Source organism: Ahaetulla prasina, chromosome 1 (assembly GCF_028640845.1).
Source record: "Ahaetulla prasina isolate Xishuangbanna chromosome 1, ASM2864084v1, whole genome shotgun sequence".
In the NCBI taxonomy this organism is placed as follows: Eukaryota; Metazoa; Chordata; class Lepidosauria; order Squamata; family Colubridae; genus Ahaetulla; species Ahaetulla prasina.
In genome coordinates this window covers 19850167-19875093 of record NC_080539.1, presented here as the reverse complement: position 1 = coordinate 19875093, position 24927 = coordinate 19850167, and the positions used below count along the sequence as shown (strand labels likewise).

At 44.5% G+C, this 24927-nt stretch overlaps 1 protein-coding gene across 1 annotated transcript in view; it reads left to right on the top strand.

Moving 5' to 3' along the window:
* Nucleotides 1–1334: 1334 nt before the first annotated feature.
* LOC131188678 (neutrophil cytosol factor 1-like) overlaps nucleotides 1335–24927 on the top strand; it is a 30227-nt gene continuing 6634 nt past the window's right edge. The window contains exons 1-6 of the mRNA XM_058164117.1: nucleotides 1335–1468; nucleotides 4794–4874; nucleotides 9138–9213; nucleotides 14850–15015; nucleotides 17905–17960; nucleotides 19596–19795. Of these exons, the coding sequence (XP_058020100.1) occupies nucleotides 1391–1468; nucleotides 4794–4874; nucleotides 9138–9213; nucleotides 14850–15015; nucleotides 17905–17960; nucleotides 19596–19795 (657 nt within the window). The 5' untranslated portion in view covers nucleotides 1335–1390. The remainder of the gene's footprint in view (nucleotides 1469–4793; nucleotides 4875–9137; nucleotides 9214–14849; nucleotides 15016–17904; nucleotides 17961–19595; nucleotides 19796–24927) is intronic.

Below are 24927 nucleotides of genomic sequence, written 5' to 3'. Positions count from 1 at the left end.
TTTTAACAGGGGTTTATTATAGCTTTATTATTGATTTTAAGTTTTTATTTCGGCCTAATTTGAATCAGATTTTTAAAAGGTTTTAATTTTGTGCTATGTGTATAATTGTGTTTTATCTGAGCTGTAAACCGCCTGAGTCCTTTGGGAGAAGGCGGTATAGAAATTAAATTAATTAATTAATTAATAAAATAAACATATAAAGAACGGTTACAGGATCTGGGCATGGCTAGTCTAGTGAAGAGAAGGACCAGGGGAGACAGGATAGCAGTCTTCCAATATTTGAGGAAGGGGTCAAGCTATTTTCCAAGTCACCAGAAGGCCAGGCACGGAATAATGGATGGAAAACGATCAAGGAGAGATTCAACCTAGAAATAAGAGACATTTTCTGACAGTGAGAACAATCAACCAATGGAACAGACGTTGCCTTTGGAAGTTGTGGAAGCTTCATCACTGGAGGCTTTTAAGAAGAGATTGGACTGCCATTTGCTAGAAATTGTGTAGGGTTTCCTGCTTGGGGGGGCGGGTTATTGGACTAGATGGCCTACAAGATCCCTTCCAATCTGATAATCTCTGTCCAAAGACATTTTTTAAAAAGTGACACTGGGGCACAGAAAGTTTCTTTGAACTGGCCTGGTCTTTCAAAACAGAAGTTGGCCTGATCTTTATCAGGCAGATGTTCCATGTTGGGGTAGAAAAGTGGCACCTCCTCGCCTCACCACCTGACCCTCCACAAAGGGATGAGGTTTGCAGCTGGTTCTCGTGGCAGATCTTACTGGTCAGGCTGATGCTGACTGCAATAAATGATCCTGCAGGAGTCTGATGCTGAGCCATAAAGGGTTTTGCAGTCCAACCCAGCGGTGGGTTCTGCCTTTCCTACCGCTTCCCAACGGGAACACATGGGCTTCTGTGCATGCACAGATCACCCATGATAACGTCGTGGCGGGTGGGCGGAGCCTCCCGCCGGTTTTACTACCGGTTCTATAGAACCGGACCGAACCGGGAGCAACCCACCACTGGTCCAAACCTGTTTGCAGGACTGAGAGGAGGCCTAGATCCCCAACAGGTGCAACTGTACAGAAATGAATGCCCAAAGAATGAATGAATGAAAACACATAGAAAGAAGGAAATTGAAAGAATAGAATTTTATTGGCCAAGTGTGATTGGACACACAAGGAATTTGTCTTGGTGCATATGCTCTCAGTGTACATAAAAGAAAAGATACGTTCATCAAGGTACAAAGCAAAATCCTGAGTCAGCAATGCGGGAAAATCAGACTTCCCCCTTTTGTGGTATATAAAAGCTGAAGTCAGAACAGCACAAGCGTTCAAGAGACAAGTGCCAGGAGGACCATTCTTACCACAAATTCAAAGGACAGTTCCCAGCACCAGAGATGGGTGAATCAATCATCTACATCCGGCATATTGAGTTGCTGGGATTTGAGAAGCGATTTTTCCCCAGCCAACACTATGTAAGTACTTGGAGATCAAAATACTTGATTTAAGAAGCTGAATTTGACTTCTGGGGGGGCTGGGAGTTGAAGAAACTGAGGGACTTCTTTAATAGCTCATAAAAGTTATTTAAAAGTTATTTAAAATGTCTTGGAGAACAGACTCCATTTGAAGGTTAAGCATGCATTCCGCGGTTAAAAGGTCTCTGGTTTAATCCAAAATTTTGGCAGTTATAGAAGGACGAAAGATAGCAGTCTAAACAGCAGAACAGACAATATTGAGCTTGGTTTATGCTTATAAATTGCTATTTCATCTTCCCCCTTTAAGGAGATCTTTGAGACAATGATAATTCAATGGAGCAGAATGGAACATACAACGTAGTGAAGGGAATGGATTTTTCAAAGAATCTTAGAAGAAGAACAGGCTTCATCAGACTTAATTTTGCCAGATAAAAACCCAACAGTTGCACTCAAGAGTCTGAGCCTGGTTAATTTCTAAGCTTAATTAGATCCCTTGATGGCTTAACCTATATTAATTTATCTTGCTTGGTTAGCTTACATTTCAGTGTAGTGCACAAAATGAGAACATTGATAAATTCGGTGTGCCGGGTAAAGGAAAAGGGCATTAAAGGAAAAGGGCACAGCTGGAAAAGGGCATTTTTGGCTATGAAGTCCGACTTCCAGATTTGGTTGAGAATCCTAATGGAAGTATCCCAGTCGGATAGCCAGATGGCCTCCACCTGAATACAACCTGTAAAGAGAAACCCACACTTTCGCAGTTCCATTGTCAAAGTGCTTTTTATCCCTTGGGAATTTTTCCCTAAACATTCAACATCTGCCTTCTTGTCAGTGAAGGCCATTGAAAGATGATTGCTGGAGGGGGGGGGGGAGTAGGGGGGGGTAGGCTAGGACATTTCAAGTATCTGAAAGAGTGCCTTGCATCCTGGGAAGATGAAAAATGAGTCTCGATTCCGTGTTACGATACCTCTGCAGGATTTGAGAAAAATGCTACCGTGTCATAGATTGACTCAGATTCAGACTGAGAACAAGGACCTTGAGAATTCTTGTTGTTCTCTTTCTACCAATCAGAGTTTCTTGGATTCTTCTTTCAATTATGGGGTCTACAACTGGACACGGGAATTGAGGTTGAGGATTAATGCTGAATATATTCCTTTATTTCCAGCCTACTTCTCAAACTTACCAAGATGCGGTTGCATTTTCTTACTGTCTTCTGCCCTCTTAGCCTTCGAAAAGTGCAGAGGTTAGCTTTCCCGCTTAGGACAGAATGAAATGGATGAGAGGATGCTATGAGGGACTGTATAGTGGAAGTTTAACTTTGGTGCCAGGTTTTTAATGTTTATGGTTTAGTGGATTTAGTGGGGCACTATGTTTTTATTACTGGTATTATTTTAATTGTTGATTGGGAGTGGCCCAGAGTTTGACTTAAGATGGGCAGCTCACTGTTTTATCCAAAGAAGTTTGTAATTATCGCCTGCAAATGGGATAAGCATTCCTCCCACCCCTTCCTCAAATTATTAATTGAAAAATGGAGAGACAAGGTCTAGGACTGAACTTTGTGGTCCTACTCAATATGTAACTTTCAATATTCAAACCCCACTGTGGTTTGATGAAGAACTATTGACATGCCTCTTTGAGTGTTAATGTTTTATCTATCTATCTATCTATCTATCTATCTATCTATCTATCTATCTATCTATCTATCTATCTCTTATCATCTAACTATCATCTATCTATCCTATCATTTATCTATCAGCTATTTATCATCTATCATCTATCTCTCTCTCTCTCATCTATCTATCTTTCAGCTATCTATCTATCTATCTATCTATCTATCTATCTATCTATCTATCTATCTATCTATCTATGTACTATATCTATCTATCTATCTATCTATCTATCTATCTATCTATCTATCTATCTATCTATCTATCTATCTATCCCTCTATCTCTATCATCTATCATCTCTCTCTCTCTCTCTCTCTCTCTCTCTCTCTCTCTCTCATAGCACATTCACATCGTATTTCAGTGAAAAGAAACAAAAGGGGTAAAATATAAAACATAGAATGTAAAATCCGAAAACTTAACAAGAAGATTACAAACCTATATCTACGTTGCAAATATAATACTTTACTTCATTTGTCGCAGCCAGGAAATCAGCGAAATCTCCATTATAAGCTCTGTTTTGACATACTGCTGCTGTGTGTTGGATAGTTTATTTTTTAGCCCCACAGTCACAATTTGGAGATAGTGTTATGCCCCTCTTATAGAGGGTAACTGCGCATCTACCTTGACCAGTCTGAATTTGGCTCAGTGTTATCCATGAGGGCTGGTCAAATCCAAGTTATTTTTCCAAGATGTAGGAAAAGCTTTGATACTGTGGGGGGAGCAATTTTCTGTCCAATGTTGTTTTGAGTATGACTGTAGAGCCAGTTTGTACTGGTACTTTATAGTGCCGCCCCTCCCCAGTCAAACCCACACATAACTAGCCTTCTAATCAGAATGCCATGACAAAGGTTTTGTTGAAATCAAGATAGAAATCAATCACGATGTATTACCTTAAATAATTTCCCTGGCTGGTAAATAAGACAGTTATAAATAGCCAGAATATAAAACAATCTTTTCATATTCCGGAACATGAATGAATCTGCAGAAAAAACAATTGTTACCAACCTGCCTTCCATTGAAGACCTGTGTACTGCATGAATCAAAAAGAGGGCTGTGAAAATATTTACAAACCCCTCACATCTTGGACATAAACTGTTTCAACTCCTACCTTCAAAACGATGCTATAGAGCCCTGCACACCAGAACAACTAGACACAAAGTATTTTTCCCGAACGCCATCATTCTGCTAAACAAATAATTCCCTCAACACTGTCAAACTATTTACTAAATCTGCACTACTATTAATCTTCTCATCGTTCCCATCACCCATCTCTTTCTACTTATGACTGCATGATTGTAACTTTGTTACTTTTATCCTTATGATTTATACTGATATTGATTGTTTCCTGATTGCTTATTTGTAGCCTATGACTTGCATCATTAAGTGTTAAATTTGAACCCTATGATATCATTAAGTGTTGTAAGTGTTGTACCTTGATGAAGGTATCTTTTATTTTATGTACGCTGAGAGCATATGCACCAAGACAAATTCCTTGTGTGTCCAACCACACTTGACCAATAAAAAATTCTATTCTATTCTATTCTATTCTATTCTATTCTATTCTATTCTATTCTATTCTATTCTATTCTTTTCATCAGTAGATCAGAGAAAAAGAAAAACAATGAAAATCACTTGATTTTAAATGCTTTTCTTTTCTCAGGTTTATATGTTTTTGGTGAAATGGCAAGACCTGTCAGAAAAAGTTGTGTATCGGAAGTTCACGGAGATCTATGAGTTCCATGTAAGTATGGATTGGATCCATGCCGCCTGAAAGTTTTATTATTAGATTAGGTTTGGGAGGAAGGCTGAGAAAATAATAATGCCTTGAATTAAGTTTCCACCAGTCATAAACGTTGAATCTCTAACTGCAGATCCCCCATACATATGTATTATTAAACAACATTATCTATCCCAGGTTTTTTGGAAATATTTGATAGGTGGGTCAAAAATACCAAATCCAGTCTAAACATCTGGCTAGCTTTGTGACCAACTATAATGCCTAGAGCAGGGTTGTCAAACTCAAGGCCTGGGGGCCGGATCCATCCTGCAGGGTGCTTAGATCTGGCTTGGGGGATGGCACCCTGGAAACAGTGAAGGACTGTCCTGCAGTGCCTCTGCCAGTGAAAATGGAGCTTGGGAGAGCTCCATTTTCATTGGCAAAGGGTTGCAGGAGGCTGTCGCAATCAAAAACTGAGCTTGGGAGCCTGTTTTCACTGGAAGAGGGATCTGGGCACCACAGGTGCCCTGACATGAGTAATGTCGATCTGGCCACGCCCATGCTGGCCACGCCCACGCTGGCCCTCCAAAGTCAAACACAATCCTGATGCGGCCCTCAATGAAATTGAGCTTGACACCTCTGACCTAGAGCCATGTGAGAAGGAATCTTAGGACCGGTTCTATTCTGATTGATTGATTGATCGATCGATCAATTGATGAGAAGTGAGCATAAATTCAGGCAGAATTCTCAAGGCCACCTCAAGGTAGATCCAACATATTTGGCTCCCCAAACGTGGAAATTAATAGCTTAATAGTTTTTCGGGTTGTTTTTTTAGCTTAACCTACACATTTGCTGAATAAGCCCAGCCGAGAATAACTTCAAGATGGAGGGGACTTTTCCTCCTTTGGATTGTTCCTATACCAAGATTGGTCTTGTGTTTTCTTTTCTTTTTTCTTTTAAAAAATACAGTTGGTTGGAATTTTATGCCTTCTGATTTGGACAGGATTATGAAATCATGAAGCTTTCCCATGTTGTGAAAGTGGAGAAAACCCACAAAGAAGTAATTGGTTACGACTGTCTTTTTTTTGTAGCCTGGATTTTTTCTTTTTTAGCATGTAGGTGCATGTTTGAAAGAATTAGGAAGGTACTTTCTTATGACTTCAAGAAAGACAGCCTTTTTGATTCTGTATGTTTCAATTCCCTTTCATTTCCTATGACTGTTCCTGATTCCTTTTCCTAGGAAAGGAAAATTGATCCAGGGCTGTGAGGCAGAGTTGGCACAAAATGCTGTCGGGAGAATGATTTGGGGTTCCAATTAGAGCCGGGGTTGTGCAGGAATAAATACAAATGAAATCCAGACAGTGTGAGGAAAGGAGAAATATTTATTTCCAAAAGGAAAGAGGTTTGCTTTGGGCAGCTGCAGAGAAATGGGATACAGCAAGATTTTATTTATAGGGGAGCTGATCCTAAGTGTGGAGGTGCATACATGCTGCTTCTAGGTAGGGTGACACTTGAGGGGCGTGTGCTGTGGTAAAATGCTACCGGTTCACACCAGTTCGGGAGAACCGGTAGTGATAAAAAAACCACCGGTTCAGGTGAACCGGTAGTAAAAAAAAAAAGCTACCGGTTCCTCCGAACCAGTATTTCCAACGATCAGCTGTGCTGTGCGATTTAAAATAGCTAGAAAGCAGGAAATCCTGCTTTCTAGTGTATCTAAATTGCACGGTATAGCTGATCCCTCCCTTGCTGTTCTACTTACCTTCTCAAGCCTCCTTTTTCTGCGTGAAATGCACATTTGGCTTGCACTGAGCATGCGTGCACACAGCGTGCCCTTGCCGCACATCACGCATGTGCGGCCAGCAAACCGGTGGCAAACCAGTTCAGATTTCACCACTGGACATATGTGTGTGTGTATGTGTGTGTGTGTAGTTAGGTATGTGCCATCTATGATGTTTATTCTTGTGAACATGCAGATCCTCTGAGAGACTGTTTTAATTAAGTATTTGTGTTTATAGACCTTATCCTTTGATATATGTATTAGGTCTGGGTAACTTATGGGCGAATGGGTTTGAGGAAGTTTGAGTAAAAGATTTTCTCCTGTTTGTTTTACTTGATTAACTTTGTTTCAGCCTGACTATTAACTGTCTAGTAGAAACACTGATTCTCAGTCCACTGTTAATGTTTGAGCAAAGATTAAGACACCGTAAAGATATATTTTATTCTTATAAGACATGAGGCTTTCCACAATGCTAATCTAGACTGAATTGAATGTTTATGCGGTTTCTCCATCTTGTGGGAGCAGCTATTGTCTTAAGATATTCTCAGAACCGGAGGTTAGACTGTGGGAAAAGAGAGAAATTCCCCAGACATGTGCAGACAATTATTTTTTTTAATTAAAGTGTTGTTTGTTACAGAGTTTTTCAAGTAAATAATGTTGATCTCTATTAAATACAATGGGCAGGGCACATTTGGTGAGCGTGGCAGCTGTAGTTCATTCGCCTGAGATTTTTGGGTTGTGAGAACACAGCCTTATTCCCTCTCATGGATAGAAAGTAGCTGGTCAGCAGGGACAAAGTATCCTTGCACTTCAACATGATACCATAGATCAGTGGTTCTCAACCTTTATAGTGCTGACCCCTTTAATACAATTCCCCACGATGTGGCACCCAACCATAAAATTATTTTCGTTTTGAATTTATCGCGCCTGAACCCGAATTCAGCTAGTGATTTGAAGAGCCTGCAGCTGGCTTGAGAGGGAGACATCAGAGCAAAGATTTCTCTCTTTTTTAAATCATCGCGCCTGAACCCGAATTCAGCTAGTGATTTGAAGGGCCTGCAGCTGGCTTGAGAGGGAGACATCAGAGCAAAGATTTCTCTCTTTTTTAAATCATCGCGCCTGAACCCGAATTCAGCTAGTGATTTGAAGAGCCTGCAGCTGGCTTGTGGAGTCAATCATTGGAGCGTGATTCTTCGACTTCCCATATTTCCGATGGTCTTCGGCGACCCCTGGCAAATTATCATTCGACCCCCAATGGGATCCCAACCCACAGGTTGAGAACCGCTGCCATAGATGGTCCAGGCAATCCATGTGTCATATACAGCAGGGGTCTTCAACTTTGGTGACTTTACGACTTGTGGGCCACACCTGGCTAAGGAATTCTGGGAGTTGAAGTCCACAAGCCGTAAAGACACCAAAGTTGGAGCCCCCTGCTATATATGACACATGGACTGCCTGGACCATCTATGGCTCTGTCCTTGGAAAATCATTGTCCCCCTTTTATTTTGATTTAGGCAAATTGTGTGCATAAATACTGAGGCACCATGTTATTTACAAGCTACAATTTCTATACCAGTAGAATCAGTGGTGGGATTCAAATAATTTAACAACCAGTCCTCTGCCCTAATGACCAGCTGGGTAGGCGTGGCTTGGTGGTCATGTGACCATGTGGTCATGTGACCAACTCAACGTCACTCACGCCGATGGGTGCTTCTCCTTAGCTGTTACAATGTAATAAGAGTTAACCAGAGAGGCGGTTTCTGTAAGCAGGGCCATAAAGATTAGTCTAGAAACAACACCAGAATGTTTCCTTCCTGCCTTCCTTACAGGATTAGCCCTGTAAAGTGAAAAAAACCCCACAAAATAAGATTTCTTCCAACAACCGGTTCTCCGAGCTGCTTAGGAAGTTAACAACCGGTTCTCCTGAATAGGTGCGAACTGGCTGAATCCCACCACTGAGTAGAATGTAGCATTGCTGTTTATATTTTTAAAACAAGGAATACTGGTTTCTAAATCTGTGGACATGTTTGGTGGTGGAAGTGATGATGTTTATCAAGCATCTGTTACCACTGTATGACCCATTAGCTTTGAAACATGAGCTGGGGGACTTTCTGTGCCTAACTTACTAACCAGTTTTTTAAAACTTCTAATGGGGCAAGGAAAGTGTTTCCCAATCAGATGCCAATCTCCAGCACTCTTCATTTACAAAAGCAATCTTGAGTCACTGTACATTATGGCTAAATTATGAAAAACGAGCACCCTTAGTCTTTTAGGCAATAACCCACAGGAAGTTGCCAATTAAATTTCCGGAAAGTTTTCTACAACTATGCAGCGGGCAGAAATTTAGTAGACAATACTCCTTCCCTGCTCCAACACACTCCTGCTGTCAAAGCAATGGAGAAAAAAAAGCCACTTTCTTCAGTTCTATTAGATAACAGAACTTAATGGTGAATTGACCTAGACTTTCAGTTAGATTTTGAAACTGATCTTTTGTTCTTTTCTCTTGCTAGAAAGTTTTGAAGGAAATGTTTCCAATTGAATCGGGGGAAATTAACACAGAGAGTAGGATAATCCCTCACTTGCCAGGTAAGTAACCTAACTGTAGCTGCAGTTAGTTGGGACGAAACTGCAAAACATTGAAGTTGACATGGGTTAGTTCCACCTGCTAATTTCAAATATGTTTTCCTTGTCCCACCCATGACTGTTTTGAGCATCGATATGAAGCATCTAGGGATGGACCAATTCAACTTGCTTCCTGATTGCCTAGGCCAGGGGTCTGCAAACTTGGCTCTTTTAAGACTTGTGGACTTCAACTCCCGGAGTTCCTCAGCCAGCAAAGCTTGCTGGCTGAGGAACTCTGGGAGTTGAAGTCCACAAGTCTTAAAGTGACCAAGGTTGGAGACCCCTGTTTTGCAGCACTCTCTGAGCAGTTTACAAATATTAGCATATTGCCCCAACAATCTGGATCCTCATTTTACTGATCTTGGAAGAATGGAAGGCTGAGTCAACTTGGAGGCAGTGAGGATCAAACTGCTGGCAGTGAGCAGAGTTAGTCTGCAATGCTGCATTCTGTGTCACCAGAGTTCCTGGTGATATAAAACTCCACAACTCTTGTATTTCTGATACAAAACTCAGACTGTGGCTTGTTTTCCCGACAAGCCAGGTTTTATAGGTCAGACATAACAAAGAAGGAGATTTGCGGCATGTTAAACTTAAATCGCTTCTTGGCCTACGATTTGTTCTAATCTTGCGCCAATCTGAAGCCGTTGCCTAGTTGGATAATGAAATGTCTAGGAGAAAATATCTAAAAAGGTTAAATTAGGGCAACTTTAACTTTTAACCTTTTTAGATACTTTTGGCCTTGATGATTGAGTCTTCATTGACATATCTACAAGAAAACAGCCATTCAGCGAGTACCAAGGATTCCACAGTTCAACCCTGAGCTATATATATTCCCTTCTATTAGGGTTTGCCCCAATGTAGAAGAGGAGCCATATGCAAACCAAACACAGGCAAAGTTCTTTCATACATGTGCCAGATGCCATCAAAATATTTGGGCAGTACTTGTGTTGTTGCTGTAACAGTCCAGCTAGCTAGCAGAATCCCGTAGCCCCATTCTATGTTCAAAGGCATCCGCAAGAATTTGAGGTTTGTCAAGGTTTATTGGACAGCACTGAAGAGGGGAGGCCACAATCACCAGACTGGCACAATTGTTGTGACCCAGATCCAAGTAGGTAGTAATAAACTTAGTCCGTGGAAAAACAAACTTTATTCAAACAGCTGGGAATGAAGTAATTCATTCAAACTCAAAGTAAAATAAATGCCTCCCAACACAAATTCCTCAGTTATCTAATGAACCTTGGTCCAATTAGGCAAACTGCCAAAGGCCTTTCCTGGCAAATGTCCAGAAGCCACAAAAACATAGACATACATGAAACAGGATGCAGCTACAACGTTGTTTTCCAGCAAGCTGAAACACCGTTGCTGGTCTGTTATTAAGTCTTATGGGAGGGGCCAATCATCTCTTGGCCCTATTCCCGAGTTGTCCTCTCTGCTTGAGCTGCTGTTGCCTTCTGGCAGCTCTTCTCATGCAAGCATTAGGAACAGGCTCCTCCTGTTCCTCTGCCTCACTACTATCAGTCTCTGGAGGCTCTGGAGTCCGCACCTTACTTCCTGATGTCCCTGGCCTCACCTCAGTCTCATCACTGTCTGACTCCGTTGCCAGCTCTGTAGGCTGCTGAAGGACCACAACAACAATATCTATATTGGGAGAGGTCACATCACTTTGCTGGGGTGGTTTCCTTCAATTTTCCATGGGCTTTGTGGGAGGGGGTTCCATTATACCTTATATATCAGTATATTCATCTTACTTTATACAACATTGCTATTTTGGCTTGAGTCCTGCTTCATAATGGAAATTATGACACTAATTTTCTAAGGTGTAACCAGAGAAAAATTCATAAAACTAAAGAAGGCACACCAGGTATTGTCTATAGCAGTGATGGCTAACCTTTTGTGGACTGAGTGCCCAAAGCGTGCATGTGCCCGAACCCCCAAAATGCAATGCGTGTGGTCCCCCTGCACGGATCCCCCCCTGTGCATGCGTGCATGGCTCCCCTGCACGTGCCCCACACATGTATGCATGGACCTCCTGCACACACCCCAACCTCTCATGAGCGCATGCCCCCTGCATGTGCCTCCCCACATGTGCGCATGGGCCCCACGCACCATCCCCCACACCACGATCTCCTGCGCATGCGCAGCAGAGACCCAAAGACCAGCTGGCTGGCGGGAGGCACGTGTGCATGCGCAGTGCAGCTGACGGCTCACATGCTGTCACACGTGCCATAGGTTTGCCATCACGGGTCTATAGTCATCCAGGTTATGGTTGTCTCAAAGGTGCTTTTTCAAGAAGCAACTGGACTTTCTGGTTTTTTCTTGGAAGACGTTTCACTTCTCATCCAAGACGTTTCTTGCATGAGAAGCGAAATGTCTTCCAATAAAAACTGGAAAGTCCAGTTGCTTCTTGAAAAAGCACCTTTGAGGCACACTAGGTATTGTACTCATGCTGGAGCCTATACTGGTTGATGTCACTGGTTAGAGTTTCCTATGTTTTCTAGATCTCAGTTGTAAATGCACTAAAAAATTTTTTTAAAAAACCAAGAGCTAGCAGCATTTCATGAAATTACAGCAGTTAAACTGATGAAAAAAGTTGAATAGTTTCATCCTGATTTCTGAAAATTCCCCCATTTGCTTACACATAAGCTATCATTTTTACATATTACACATAAGCTATCAAAGCCATAAGCTATGGTTTTCCCAGTTGCAATGTATGGCTGTGAAAGTTGGACCATAAGGAAGGCTGAGCGCCAAAGAATTGAGGCCTTTGAACTCTGGTGCTGGAGAAGACTCCTGCGAGTCCCTTGGACTGCAAGGCGAACAAGCAAGTCAGTCCTAGAGAAGATCAACCCTGACTGCTCTTTAGAAGGCCAGATCCTGAAGATGAAACTGAAATACTTTGGCCACCTAATGAGAAAGAAGGACTCACTGGAGAAGAGCCTAATGCTGGGAAAGATTGAGGGCAAAAGAAGAAGGGGACGGCAGAGAACGAGGTGGCTGGATGGAGTCACTGAAGCAGTAGGCGTGAGCTTAAATGGATTCCAGAGGATGTTAAAGGACAGGAAGGCCTGGAGGAACGTTGTCCATGGGGTCACGATGGGTCGGACACGACTTTGCAACTAACAACAACAACAACAACAACAACAACAACAACAACAACAACAAAGCTATCATTTTAATGAATGAATTGTCTTTGTCATTACTGGATTATTGACCTGTTGTGAATGAAATTCTATCTTAAAAGCCAGCTCTTCTTCTGACCACCAGATACCTGGAACTTTGTTCAAGTGGAACGGAGACCATGTTAGGTTCAACACAAATCTTTCCCAGAGATTTTCTGGCTTCCTTAAACTGAAGGTTTCGATATTTTCACGATGTGCCCAGATTTACACTAATTTTGGGAAAGGAATGATAGGATCATTAACATATGCGTGCAAGTTCTGGGTTTTTGCACACTAACCTAACACAATATGTAGAAGTTTCCTGGAAAAGTTGTATTATGGGCCAGAGGCAGGGGACTGACAAGCAGCCATACATGGTCAACGCTGAGGACAGGTGGTTTCGGAATTTGGGACCCATGCTTGCAAGCAAGCAGCCTTGAAACTGCCTTGTATTGAACCCATTCTGTCATAGAAGGTTCAGCCGTTATGAGAGCTCCTTCATATTTCTCCTGCTTTCTTTGTCTCTAGCTTCTCCTGGCAGGAACAGACTGTTGGGAAGTTCTACCTTAGAGCATTGATTGAGACCTGTTTTCAACTATTGTTCTAAGCCCGTGATGGCAAACCTATAGCACGCATGCCTGAAGTGGCACGCGGAGCCATCTCGCCTGGCCCGCTGGCGTCACCTGTTCCTCCTCCGGGTTTCTGGCGCGCATGCGACAATCAGCTGGCCTTTTTAAATGCAGCAGTGCTGGAAACTAGAAGAGCAGATCTTCTGCTTTCCTGCGTGAGCGTGCGTGCCGGCCAGCTGATCGTTGTGTGCACATGCACGCCAAAAACCTGAAAGAGTAGCTGGCTGAAACTGGAAGTTCAGTAGCTGAAACCTGAAGTTCATGTTCGAGTGCATGAATGCCAGTGGTGGGTTGCTCCCGGTTCTGTCTGGTTCTTGCGAACAGGTAGTAATGGCGGCAGGAGGCTCTGCCCATTCACCCAGATGTCATCATGAATGATCTGCAAATTTGCAGAAGCTTCTGCACACGTGTGCTCCCGTTGCAAACCGGTAGTAAAGGTAAATGGAAACCACCCCTGGCGCATGCACCCTGGGCAGCTCCTCTTCTGAGTTGTGGCCCCGGCACACGTGCACAAAGCGCTCCCTTTTCAGCACTCAGTGCCAAAAAGGTTCGCCATCACTATTCAAAGCCATTACTTAATGATGGTTTGTAGATTAACCACATTTGGTTCAGTGTTGGGTTGCTACCGGTTCTCCCCGGTTCAGGAGAGCCGGTAGTGGAAATGTTGATATGAGAGGGAACCGGTTCTCTCCGACTGTCAGCTGGGCCCTCCAGCCTGCCCCTGTGCTATACTTACCTTTATTCCTTCGTTTTTAGCCCAGCTGAAAGGCATGGAAGAGCAGATTGCCATGCCTTAGCTGTTCTGCAATTCAATGTGCTTGCGCAAAGCGCAAGTTTGGCATGCGTACGAGCAAAGGGAGCACGCGTGTGCCAATCACGCACAAAGCGCGTGCACGAAGCGAACCAGTGGTAACACCAATTAGAACCCACCACTGATTTGGTTGGGTTCACACAACTTCCTACACCACAAACATTCATAAAAGCCAGAATTGGAATTCATATACTAGGCTATAAGTCCAAGCCAAACAAGCTGCATTTATTGCCCAGAGAACTCAGACTTAGGAATGTTGTGAGGCTGCCATCATATGCTTGAACTTTGCATCCGCTAGCTGTCAGTCTACCATGAACTATGGGGACAGAGAACCGGATAGGAAGGGGAAAGTGAAACTGATGAATGCTTGTGGGAGAAATGAAACTGATGAAATTAATAGGAAGAAGCCTGCCTCTTAGAGACAAGTTCTCAATGTTGCCCTGGGAGAAGAATACATGATCAGTTTCAAAAACATCTCTTTCAAAATTGATTGGACGATGATGGGGACCATCAATGGAAAGTGTCTAGGAGGGAAAAAATTAAACTTACAGATTTGGTGCGTGAACTTCAGTTCTGGCTTTGCTATGCTGTAATCCACTTGGCTTTTAGTAAAAGTATACCTTTTGCTACAAATGGAGTTGAGGGTCTTTCTTAACTAAAGGACCAAGTTGGGGCAGGTCTGACAAATGTCCTCAAAGCTCTTCTATTTCACCCAACCCGCAATCTGCATTCTAGAATGCGCTTATGGCATTTCTGAAAGGTGACCCATCCCTTGTAGGGTTTAGCTGACCCTCTTTCTTTTAATTTCCTTTCCTTCCTTTTCTCTTGCGGGAAGCTCAAAATACACAGAGAAGGAGCAATGTCCAAGAGTTGAGAATGTGGAGCAAAACCTCTGTCTTGGATTTTGGGGAAGTACCACCTGTTTAGAATTGGGTATTCTGGAACAGATGGATCAAGAGCTTCACCTGACATCAGATGTATTTTCTTCCTTTCTCTCTCTAGCTCCACGGTGGTTTGACAGCCAACGCGCCACTGAAAACCGGCAAAATACTCTGTCCGAATACTTCTCTGCCTTGATCAATCTTCCACGCAAGATCTCCCGTTGTGTGCACATCTTAAGCTTCTTCAAAGTCAGACCAGATGATCTGAACCCTTCTACTGCAAACCAGTGAGTATTGATTGGCCAGGCTCTGGAAGATGCCGCTTGGGACCATCCATGTTTTGGATGCAACCAATGCTCATAGAATCAGCCACAATTGCTTGATAAATATGGTGAGCCACTCACAGTGGCTTACAGTCATGGCTTTGTCCCAGACGCGTGTACTGTATCTATGCAAAATGAAATAGTAAAAAAAAAAAAAAAAGGCTCTGATGATCACGTGGCTCAGCTGTGACCATCAGAGCCCTTTTTTTTTACCTTTTAAAAGCATTTTTTTTTACAACCTATTTGGCTGAATAGGTTTGTAAAAATGCTTTTAAAAGTAAAAAAAAGGCTCTGATGATCGCGTGACTCAGCTGTGAGTTTTTTTTTACCTTTTAAAAGCATTTTTTACAACCTATTCCTACCATTCAGGCGGGAAAAGCGAGCCAGCCAGAAAGAAGTGGCAAGCGGGCAAGCGGGTGACCGGGCAATTGGGTGGGCATGGGTGGGGGAGCAGGGATTTTTGCTACTGGTTCTCCGAATCACCTGTCGCCATCGCTAACGGATTGGCTGATCCAGTCCGAACCAGGAGCATTTCACCCCTGCACACAATGCATGACCGCAGGTATAGATTTAAACGGAAACTAGAAGAACTGCAATAGGGAATGGTTTCTTTCTTACCTTGAGCTTGACATTGACATTATTGGCATCCACATTGGCCCTGTGAGTTACCAAGTGATTTTTCCGGACAATGCAACAACCTCTGCATTGAGATTTAGATAGGAAAATTGCCGGAGGAGATAAGGAGGATAACAAGGAAGGAAATTCCCTAAAAGTTATGCATTGCCAGAAACACAGTTGGAACTGGAGAGTGGCTGTACTCAAACAAAGCCTTTCCCAAATAAAGAGTTTTTATTTTATAGATCATCTACCTAACCCTTAAGTGTGGTTAAGTGCGACATGAAATGGTCCAGGGCTTTGCAATCTCAGACTCTTGAGGACGTTTATTTTGGGAAATCCTGCAGCAAAGCCGGAATTGCGAAAAAAACAAAACAAAACCACCCACTCTTTTTTGTCCGTATGTGATGCAAGAGTCTGCAGAGTTTGTGGGCAAACTATTTCTGCAAAGGTTTTGCCTCATTCCTTCTCCAGGTCCTGAATCTGCTTTTATTAATTTGAGAAGCTGCACCAGAGCACTCATGGAGGGTTGAAGGCCACAATCCAAAACAGTGAAACCAGGAAGTGTTTGGGACAGGGGGGCTTAAGAGGGAAAAATGGGTGTCCTTAGGTCTCCGTATTTCGCTCCTTCACATCTCCAGATTCCTCTCCAAATATAATCAAAAGACTGAAACTTTTGGCCCACCTGAAATTTGCACTTTTATCAATTGGAAGCTCAATTGATAAAGAACAACGTGTGCATGGATCCTGCTGTTTCTACCTTTTCTTAGCCAGCAACTAATGGAAATGCAAAGTCTCAGGGAGCTTGATAATTCCCCTTATGTTTCCCTCTGGTGAAATGTGACTGGCAAGTGAGGGGGGAAACGGTAGCGCTCTGGAACTACCCGCCTGCAATTTTGCATTTTGTTTGGAATTTACCGCTTCCTCTTCCTTTCTTCAGCTACTGCTGCAGCCACTGACCATGGTTGAAAGACTTTGAGAGAGAATCTTATTGATGAGAGATCGTATCACACTGCTTGCAATGTAATTTTTTTTTTAAAAAAAATGCAAATGGAATGATGGCTGAGCAGCCAAGGAACTTCCCCTTGTATAAATTCTGTTTTTTTCATGATCATATGCTCATGACATCAAGGTCAGCTCTTAGCCACCATATGGGTAGACCCCAGTGGTGGGTTTCAATTTTTTTTCCTACTGGTTCTGTGGATGTGGCTTGGTGGGCGTGGCATGGCTTGGTGGGCATGGCAGGGGAAGGATACTGTAACATCTCCATTCCCACCCCACTCCAGGGGAAGGATACTGTAAAATCTCCATTCCCTCTCCAATCCAGGGGAAGGTTACTGCAGAATCCCCATTCCCTCTCCAATCCAGGAGAAGATTACTGCAAAATCCCCATTCCCTCTCCAATCCGGGGGAAGGTTACTGCAAAAATCCCCATTCCGTCTCCAATCCAGGGGAAGATTACTGCAAAATCCCCATTCCGTCTCCAATCCAGGGGAAGGTTACGGCAAAAATCCCCATTTCCTCCTGATCAGCTGGGACCTGGGTGGCAGAGAATACATGGGGGTTGGGCCAGTCAGAATTTTTACTACCGGTTCTCCGAACTACTCAAAATTTCCGCTACTGGTTTTCCAGAACTGGTCAGAACCTGCTGAAACCCACCTCTGGTAGGTAGACTCCCCTAGGATGATCAGTTATTTTTTCATTAATATTAAAAGTTGCTCTGAAGTCCACTCTCGATGCTGGCTGTGGAATTCTGCTGGTTGAAGTCCACACATCACACGCAAGATTGAGAAATGTTGCCCTACAGCAGGGGTCTGCAAACTTGGATCTTTTAAGACTTGTGGACTTCAACACCCAGGGGAAGGTTACTGCAAATGCAAAGTCTCAAAGAGGGATGGGATGGGGCTTTTCAATGTCAGCTGATCAGTCCCATCTTTTCCAGTGTACATTGGAAAACGGTGCAGTTAACATCCTTGGATGCATTTAAAATGAATGTTCCCCCGGTTAATGTACTACAAAACTCCATCAAGTTCTCAGGAACTCTCAAAATTCTACAGGGACTCTATTTAAAACTCCCTGGACTAGAATTTGATCAATCTCACTATACTTTCACCAGGCTCAGAGGCCAGCCTAGGAATAAGGAATAATTCAGTGGTTTGCTAAAGGCTATTTCATTTACCTTGGTGGCTTATCGGTAATGTTTGAGATAGTAACAAGTCTTGTCCTTACCTCCTGCAGCCCCAAGAAACCAGAAACATTCCTGATACCAAAAGATTCAAAGAAGATTGCAACAGGTAAGGCAATAGAAATCAAAAGGAACCATTTCTGTCATCTCTTGCATTTGTTCCTGAGTCAGTTGCAACCATGTTGAGCGTGACAGGGTACTAGGCAGGGATGAAATGTAAAATTTGTTACTACCAGTTCTGTGGGCGTGGCTTGGTGATGGTGGGGTAATGTGACTGGGTGGGCGTGGCCAACTTTTTTTTTTTTTTTACTTTTAAAAGCATTTTTTCTACAACCTCTTTGGTGGAAGAGGTTGTAAAAAAATGCTTTTAAAAGCCTGTGATGATCAGGCAACTCAGCTGGGATCGCCAGAGGAAAAAAAGCTTTTAAAGGGTTCCAACGATCCCAGCTGAGCGGTGTGATCATCAGAGCCTTTTTTTTTTACTTTTAAAAGCATTTTTTTAGCCGAAGAAAAAATGCTTTTAAAAGTAAAAAAAAACAAACCTCTGATGATTGCGCCACTCAGCTGGGCATGGGGTGGGGGGGGCAGGGATTTTTGCTACCGGTTCTCCAAACCACCTGCCGCCATCGCTACCAGATTGGGGGATCTGGTCTGAACTGGAGCATTTCACCCCTGGTGCTAGGATGTTTCTGCACTAAATCCTGGCTCCCTAAGGCATCAGGTGCCCACTGTGAGGTAAAGCAGAATACCAGATTAGATAGGTCTTTGATCTGTTCCAATGGAGGATTCCTATCTCTACGCTGCCCTTTCTGCAGGATTTTATTATCACTTTCAGGAAGTTTTAATTCATAGTTTATCATAGGACTAGACGCCTGCATTTAAAGAAGAATAGCACTGGAAAAAACTTTTAAAAATGAAAGTTCTCAATGCTCAAGTATAGCTTTTAGGTTACGTGAAATCTTTTATTTTACTAGCTCTGGAAATTATTTCTTTGTTCTAGAAAGAATCTCTTCCTACGATATGTATGCTGCTCCTTTAAGCTGCTTAGATTCCCTTTCTTTAATTGAAGCGGCACAAAATAACATACATTGTGGTAAATAAACTAAATAAATAAACTGAGGCCTTTGAATTGAGGCCTTTGAACTCTGGTGCTGAAGAAGACTCCTGCGAGTCCCTTGGACTGCAAGGCAATCAAACCAGTCAGTTCTAGAGATCATAACCTGACTGCTCTTTAGAAGGCCAGATCCTGAAGATGAAACTCAAATACTTTGGCCACCTAATGAGAAGGAAGGATTCACTGGAGAAGAGCCTAATGCTGGGAAAGATTGAGGGCAAAAGAAGAATGGGACGGCAGAGAACGAGGTGCCTGGATGGAGTCACTGAAGCAGTAGGCGTGAGCTTAAATGGACTCCAGAGGATGGTAGAGGACAGGAAGGCCTGGAGGAACCTTGTCCATGGGGTCTCAGTGGGTCGGACACGACTTCGCAACTAACAACAACAAATAAACTGAGATTTCTCCTTGCAAAAAGATAGCCCCAGCTCTCAGGTTTCAACTTGACAAGATAACCCTGCCAAGGGAAAAAGGGATGGGGAAGAAAGAGGAATCTATTTAGACGGACACAAATCAGAGATGATCCCATTCCCTTCTAATACCTCTGTCTGGGCTAACCCGGTTCTGTTAAATGTTGGTGCCAACTGGGTGCTGTCTGGGCTTCTCATTCCAAAGGGTTCTCCTTTTCTGTAGACATCACAGGCCCAATCATCCTACAGACCTATCGTGTGATTGCTGACTATGAGAAGAACTCTAGCACTGAGATGGCCATGAAGGTGGGGGACATAGTAGACGTGGTGGAGAAGAGCGAGAGTGGTAAGGAAATAGCTGGCTACATTTTTTTCCCCCCATCTTGCATTTTGTTGGAAGAAATGTCCTTCTGGGTTCAGTTCTAACTGTGGAGAAAGACACTAGAAACATGGAGACTGCTTGGAAAGATAGTTTTTATTTTGTCACAACAATATATATAAGCATCACACAAAAAGATTATATAGTATATAAACATATATATGAGGAAATATTAGGAGGTATAAGCATATATATGTATAAGAAGAAGAAGAAAAAGAAAAACAATAGGACAGGAACGGTAGGCATGTTTGTGCTTTTATGCACGCCCCTTATGGTCCCCTTAGGAATGGGGTGAGGTCAATAGTAGAAAGTTTTTGGTTAAAGCTTTTGGGATTATGGGAAGAGACCACAGAGTCAGGTAAAGTGTTCCAAGTACTGATGATTCTGTTACAGAAGTCATATTTTCTGCAATCTAGATTAAAGCGGTTAACATTAAGTTTATTTATTTATTTATTTATTTATTATTTAAATTTATATACCGCCCTATCTCCCAAAGGACTCAGGGCGGTTCACAGGCATATAAAACATCAATATACAAAATTAAAATAATCTTTAAAAAACTTATTCCAATGCCCTATCATTAAAAATAGAAATATAAATATTAAAAATCAATTTAAAACCCCTATAAAATTTAAAATCTAAGCCAGTCCTGCACAGATGAATAAATGTGTCTTGAGCTCATGACGGAAGGTTGAAGGTCCGGAAGTTGGCGGAGTCCTGGGGAGCTCGTTCCAGAGGCGGAGCCCCACAGAAGGCCCTTCCCTGGGCGTCGTGAGCAACACTGCCTAGCTGAGGCACCCTGAGGTCCCTCCTGTGAGGCGCGGGTCGGTGAGAGGTATCTGGTCGCAGTAGGCGGTCCCGTGAGATAACCCGGCCCTATGCCATGGGCGCTTTAAGGTGGTCACCAAAACCTTGAAGCGCACCGGAAGGCCACAGGTAGCCAGTGCAGCCTCGCAGGATGGGTGTTATCACGAGCCACGAGGGCTCCATCTATCACCAGCGCAGCCGCATTCTGGACTAACTGTAGCCTCCGGATGCCCTTCAAGGAGCCCCATGTGAGGCGTTGCAGTAATCCAGGCGAGGCGTCACGAGGCGTGGTGACCGTGCATAGGGCCTCCCGGTCCAGAAAGGCGCAACTGGCGCACCAAGCGAACCTGGTAGAAACGCTCTCCTGGAGGCGGCCGTCAAATGATCTTCTAGAGACAGCCGTTCATCCAGGAGGGCGCCTAAGTTGCGCACCCTCTCCATGCCGGGGCCAGTGACTCGCCACCGATGGTCAGCATGGTTAGCTGACTGTACGGGGATGGCGGCATCCACAGCCACTCTGTCTTGGAGGGATTGAGCTTGAGCCTGTTTCTCCCCATCCAGACCCGTACGGCCTCCAGACACCGGGACAGCACTTCGATAGCTTCGTTGGGGTGGTCCGGTGTAGAAAAGTACAGCTGGGTGTACAGTTTAAATCTATTGGTTGCTCTTGTATTATTGCAATTAAAGCTGAAGTAGTCTTTAACAGGAAGGATATTACAATAGATGATTCTATGAGGTCTTGTCGAAGGCGACGGAGTTCTAAATTTTCTAAGTTTTCTAAGCCTAGGATTTCAAGTCTGGTGGGATAAGGTATTTTGTTGTTTTCAGAGGAGTGAAGAACTCTTCTTGTAAAATATTTCTGGACATGTTCAATTGTATAGATGTCAGAAATGTGGTGAGGGTTCCAGACAGGCGAGCTGTATTCTAGAATTGGCCTAGCAAATGTTTTGTATGCTCTGGTTAGTAATGTAGTGTTTTTGGAAAAGAAGCTACGCAAGATTAGGTTTACAACTCTTAGAGCCTTTTTTGCTATGTAGTTGCAGTGGGCTTTGGCACTTAGATCATTCTATTGTTCATTCAATAGAATATTATCATTCAAATTGTTCCCTTGCAAATGCACTGGGACAAATTTCAGAATTCTGAGTGGGGAATCTAGTTGCCAGAGTCCTAACTTGCTTGGAGGACACCTCATTGAAAGCTCCTGCAGCTGAATGTGGGAATGACACTCATCAATGCTGGCTTTTTCCTGTTGTGCAAAGGTGGCCCCACTTACTGATCGTTGACAATGACAACCGAGCCTCCATCCTGTGGTGATCTGACAGGATGCTATGAAACCAGCCTTCTGGAATCCAGCCTAATTTTCTCAAAGGTGTTTTTTCCAAAAAAGGCAACTGGACTTTCTTGGTTTTTTCCTTTGAAAACGTTTCATTTCTAAAGAACTGAAGAAGTTCCTTGGATGAGAAGCAAGATATTTTCAAACAAACAAACAAATACCGTATATACTCGAGTATAAGCCGAGTTTTTCAGCACGTTTTTTGTGCTGAAAAGCGCCCCCTCGGCTTATACTCGAGTCTACGTCTTGATGTACTTCGGGAACCCCGCACAGGAGACGCCAAAGAGGCGGCGAGATCGTCCGCGGATTTGCCCAAGGCTGACCTGAGCTGCCGGTCGCAGTCCAGCCAACGGTGAGCGACATGCCGAGCGCCGCCCGCTTTCACCGCTCGCTGACTGGGACCGCTTGCTCGGGTCCAGTAACTCCGCCAGGCTGTGCCAAGAAACCATTTAAAAGCCCCGCCAGGGCTTTCTTCTCCTCCGTGCTTCAGTTGGGCTTTTAAATGGTTTCTTCGCGCACAGCCTGGCGGGAGTTATTGCGACTGAGTTGCCGGTCGAGTCCAGCCGAACGGTGAAAGCGACATGCCGAGCGCCGCCCGCCACCGCTCGCTGACTGGGACGCTTGCTCTCCGCAGTAACTCGCCAGGCTGTGCCAAGAAACCATTTAAAAGCCCCGCCAGGGCTTTCTTCCTCCGGTGTTGGGGCTTTTAAATGGTTTCTTCGCTGCACAGCCTGGCGGGAGTTACCGCGACTGAAGAAGCCGGTCGCAGTCCAGCCGAACGGTGAAAGCGAGCGAGCGCCGCATGTCGCCACCGCTCGCTGACTGACCGCTTGGCTGGGTCCGCAGAACTCGCCAGGCTGTGCCGAAGAAACCATTTAAAAGCCCCGCCAGGCTTTCTTCCTCCGCGTTCAGAAGGCTTTTAAATGGTTTCTTCGCGCACAGCCTGGTTGCCGGTCGCAGTCCAGCCGAACGAAAGCGACATGCCGAGCGCCGCCCGCTTTCACCGCTCGCTGACTGCGACGCTTGCTCGGTTCGAGATTTTCCCGCCAGGCTGTGCCAAGAAACCATTCCTCCGGAAAGAAGTTGGGCTTTTAAATGGTTTCTTCGCTGCACAGCCTGGCGGGAGTTAGATGAGTGCCGTCGCAGTCCAGCCGAACGGTGAAAGCGAGGCGCCGGCATGTCGCCACCGCTCGCTGACTGCGACTGCTTGGCTCGGGTCCCGCGCGGGCGGGGAGCACTTTGGCCCTTTAGCAAGGAGGAAGGTGGAGGGAAGCGGAGCTGCCGGCTGTGGCGCCCGCTGAGCCGCCGCCGCCGCCGCCTGGAAGAGGAGGAGGTGACCTTCACGCGGAGGAGGGGGGATGGGGGTTGAGGCGTGCAAGAGGAGCGAGCGGAGGAAGAGGAGGCGGCGGCCCGCGCGGGCAGCGCGGCTTCTAAGATCAGCCACGCTCCGAAGAGGAAAGGGCGAGTGGGTGGGTGGCTGGGGCGAGACCCCACCACAAACACACACACAGCCGGTCGGACGGCCGGTTCCTTTCTCTGCTCTCTCGCTCTGCGTCAAAGGCGCTGGAAGGGGCGGAGGCGAAACAGCAGCAGGAGCAGCCGGCGCCGCCGCTTCCTCCTCCTCCTCCTCCTTTCGTGGCGGGCTGCTTCCAAGTCTGGAAATCTGTTTTGGGAAGTGGTGGTGCAGCGGCAGTTCAGCCCTGTCGGCCGGGGAAGGAGGCGGTGGATCAGTTCTCGCGCCACACGAAGTCGGCTGGAAAGCTTGCTGCTTCTTCTTCTTTTGCTTCTCTCCCCACCCTCTTTTCGGCTCTCTTGCAAGCGTTGCTGCAGCTCCTCGGCTCCTTTTCCCGGCGCCCCAGAAGGCTCGAGCCTCTGCTGCCGATTGAATACTAAAATAAAATAAAAGCGGAGAAGAGCAGGCGCCGCTTTTGGTGTCCGCGTCCCTGTCGCCGCCCGGCAGGGCGTTTAAAAAGGCGGGGAGTTGAAAGAGGCTGCCTCTTGGGTTACCTCAACATCCATTCCAGAGCCGCTAAAGGCGGCTGCTTGGCCCGCCCTGGTTGGGAGCGGGCACAAAAAGGTCCCTGGTGACCCAGAATTCATCCTAGCCCCATTGACTGGCCTTTGACTCGATAGGATTTAGCTGGGGATTGTTAAACAGCGCTCGCACCTTTCTTCTGGGGAGAGAAGTCACTCTAATAAATATTGGGAGGTGTTTTCAAGGAAACATAGGGGTCCACCTTCTGCCCACAAGAAATGTGAAATGCCACCATTCCCAGCCTTCTGAGCACATCAGCTTATCCTGGCAGAGGATGAGGAAAGTCGCATTTCAAAGCCTTTGGAAATCACCAGCTTGGAAAAAGCTAAATTATGTAGGGCTATTCAGCTACAACTTAGTGTTTAGGTTTTGTCTTTTGAGCGAGATAATGATAGCTAGCTAGCTAGCTAATTAGATAGATAGATAGATAGATAGATAGATGAATAGATAGATAGATAGATAGATAGATAGATAGATAGATAGATAGATAGATGATTAGAAAGAAAACAGAACAAAAAACAGAATAATAGAGTTGGAAGGGACCTTGGAGGTCTTCTAGTCTAACCCCTTACATGAAACCTTATACCACTACAAATGCTTATCCAATATCTTCTTAAAAACTTCCAGTGTTAGAGCATTCACAACTTCTGGAGGCAAGTTGTTCCACTGGTTAATTGTTCTAACTGTCAGGAAATTTCTCCTTAGTTCTAGGTTGCTTCTCTCCTTGATTAGTTTCCACCCATGCTTCTTGTCCTGCCCTCAGGTGCTTTGGAGAATAGTTTGATTCCCCTTCTTTGTGGCAGCCCTGAGATATTGGAATGTTCCTATCATGTCACCCTAAACTAGACATACCCAGTTCACATGCCCGTGGGGCGTCTTGCTTGCATGTCACACACACGCACCGCTCGCTGGGAAAAAAAAAAGGATGGAAGGAAGGAAGGAAGGAAGGATGGATTGATGGATGGGCGACCGCTTTGAGCGCAACCCTTCTCCCGCAACTA